Source organism: Bactrocera dorsalis, chromosome 5 (assembly GCF_023373825.1).
Source record: "Bactrocera dorsalis isolate Fly_Bdor chromosome 5, ASM2337382v1, whole genome shotgun sequence".
NCBI classification, from domain to species: Eukaryota; Metazoa; Arthropoda; class Insecta; order Diptera; family Tephritidae; genus Bactrocera; species Bactrocera dorsalis.
This window is the reverse complement of record NC_064307.1, coordinates 16,414,280-16,417,012: the sequence shown is the minus strand read 5'-3', so window position 1 is coordinate 16,417,012 and position 2,733 is coordinate 16,414,280. Positions and strand designations below refer to the sequence as shown.

Here is a 2,733-nt window from a genome sequence, read left to right as displayed (position 1 = left end):
CGAGTGAAGGCACGCACGGTGTAATCATGCAAAAGAAAGGGTTACATAGAATCAGAGATTGATTGTATGAAGACCACATCCATTGAAGAATTTAAAACAAGGATCTGAGCTTCAAAATGGTTGCCGGTCACACAAACTATAAAATACAGCGCAACGATAAGGCTTAATTTACGCGAATAACGAACTCAATGGATCGGGTTTTGTGCTGACCTGGGTACTCAAAAGTGAATGCTTGAGAAGTTTGAACTATAGAAGGGCCGTGCAACGTGGAATAGGTACGAAATAGGAAACACTACAAGCGGTCCAACGACTAACGCTTTCAGAGCCTACATGTACATATGTGCGAGTATATATTTATGAATGAACAATATTTATTCGTAAGTTGCGCGAATTTTTTTCTTCAACAACTCTACATTTTTTACAGTTTAACTAAAGTGTATATAAAATATATATATTGGATATCGGATTGTACGTTTAAATGTTTTTGTTTATATGAAAATGTGCAGGCTAACTAATGGATATTCTTCATCAAGATTTTCAACAGCCACATTTATCTATTAGGCCCTCTTCTTTACAAGCAGCTTACAGGGTTGCACGCATACACTCTCCTAATGTATGACAATTTGCAGTTCCAGCATGTCTTTGCCGGCATTGGTGAGTAAGTGCACTTCGGAGTTGGAAAGTAATAACATCTGACCGCTGCGACAGACATTTCTGATTTCCTGCGACTTGCGCAATGAATACATCTCGCCCGAATGCACCATATGGCAAGTGGGTATTTGCCCCGAACGCGACCACACAGTCAAACTGGTGGTGACGGGAAACTCCTCCGGCACAATACCGGTCAACCAGATCATCAGAAATTCCGGATTCGTATCGCTCTGTTCGGATTTGTCGATTTCACGCGCATCAATGCCGCATAAATCCGAGAGACGAACGCGTGTGGTCATCACTAAAAGCGGCAGGAAATCCTTGAATTTGCTGCTACCCAAATCGGTCACTTTATCACGTATCAGATAGAGCAGGTGACATTTACTGATACCGCAATGTGCCAACTTTGGATCGAGAAAGAAATTTTTGCATTGACGCGGCGCTATACGCTCCATGGGTAACATGCTGTGATCCACAATCAGATGTTTATTGAAGTCCGAAACAAAAATCATGCGTTGACACGACGATTCCGGACACTTGATGGGCGGACGTGGTATGGTCAGGTGACATGCTGGTGTGGGCTTCATATTAATAAAGCGACCTTTGGAGAGCAAAAGCTCCGCTGCCATTATATTGGAACAGGTGACGAGTTGGAATTGTGGTGGTGGTTCATTGGTCGTTTGGTTAAAAGCGCCATTTATACGACTGTTAGTCGGTGGATTATAGAAGGCACGATGCGTATTCGAAAGTTGTGCCATTATGTCAATGCTTGCCTTATCGACCGGTAGCTCACAAGAACTCAACTGATCGTCATGCTTTTCCGGAATCAACGGCATCGCCGGTTCGGCCACTGGCGCAGGCTCCAAGGCGTCCATGATCTTCAAAAACTTCTTCGACTGATCTATGATGGGCTTATCACTAACATTTGGCGTACGTGGATCTTCTTGGAAAGTCTCCAGCACCTTCTGCATGCGTATATCAATGCTGGGACGCGATATTTTATCCGCATCCGGCAGCGTACCTGGTGTCGGCGTTGCCACACCCGTAGCTTGCATAACAAAATAATCTGGTGGCAAGTGTTTGGCAGGTGGTAACTCTGTTTTCTTAGTGCTGGCCAAGGTGGGCTCAGATTCGGTGGATGCCGAGATGTTGCGTGTTTGATTTTGCGAAAGTGTTTGCGACTGCACGGCGGACTGATTGCGATTGTCGCAGGTACTGGCCTGACAACTGTGACTGAACGCGTAAGCTGGAAATTGACAGAAGGCAAGTGGTCCATAGTTGCGCAGATAACTCTCGACCAGCTCGGCGGGATGTGCAGTATTTCGGGTCTCAAAGTCGTGCAGTTTCTTCATTGATAGTGACTCTTGCGGTTGCAAGTTGCGACTGTAAGTGGTCGTGCTTGTGCGTGGTGGTTCATGTTTCACCTTGAGTATCGGATGCATTGTGCCGCCGGAGAAATAGTTCTTCATGCTCTCCGTCGAATCCATAAAACGTATTTCCGAAGTATGTATTACATCCTCGGTATCCTAGCATTAAATGTTAAGTACCAGAAGTAACGGTAACAGTGACTATACTCACTTCAGCAGTTGTGTTAAGCCCTTTATCTTTTTCCAAGTTACCCGCCATTTCACAACCGCCATCATAGGAATTATCGCAGAGATTAGTATGCTCCGTTGTCAGTTGTATGCTCTTCGGCGCTTCAATCACCTCCAGTGCCGGTCCGCTTGAGTCACGTTGCTGCATTAGACGCATGAAGCCGTTTTCAGTACGAAATTGAAAGGTAAAATTCGACGCCGACTGTGGCTGATGATTGCTACCGAAGAATATGGTCTCCATTTGTATGCGCTCCTGTGCGTTCGGCAAGTACTGATTCATCGACAACGGCACCGACATCGACATGGATATTGGCGTGGGTGATGGCGTCATTGAGGCAGCAGCCATAGCAGCCGCCATTGCGTCTGCTATTGTGGTTGGGTGGTCCAGCAATTAGCGAAAAAAAAAACAATAAAATTCGAAAATTTATACCGTCTATCAAATGTTGATGAATCTCTTCGCCTTGATCCTCGCTGAAGCAATCATGCG

The 2,733-nt window shown here is 45.3% G+C and overlaps 1 protein-coding gene across 1 annotated transcript; it reads right to left on the bottom strand.

Annotated features, from left to right (window-relative positions):
- Positions 1–348: 348 nt before the first annotated feature.
- Positions 349–2,733, bottom strand: LOC105228022 (uncharacterized; the record flags this gene model as incomplete). The annotated part of the gene is given in 3 exon segments (XM_011207626.3): positions 349–2,177; positions 2,230–2,612; positions 2,677–2,733. Coding segments are annotated over 3 exon segments (2,009 nt in total), but the record flags the coding sequence as incomplete, so codon positions are not given.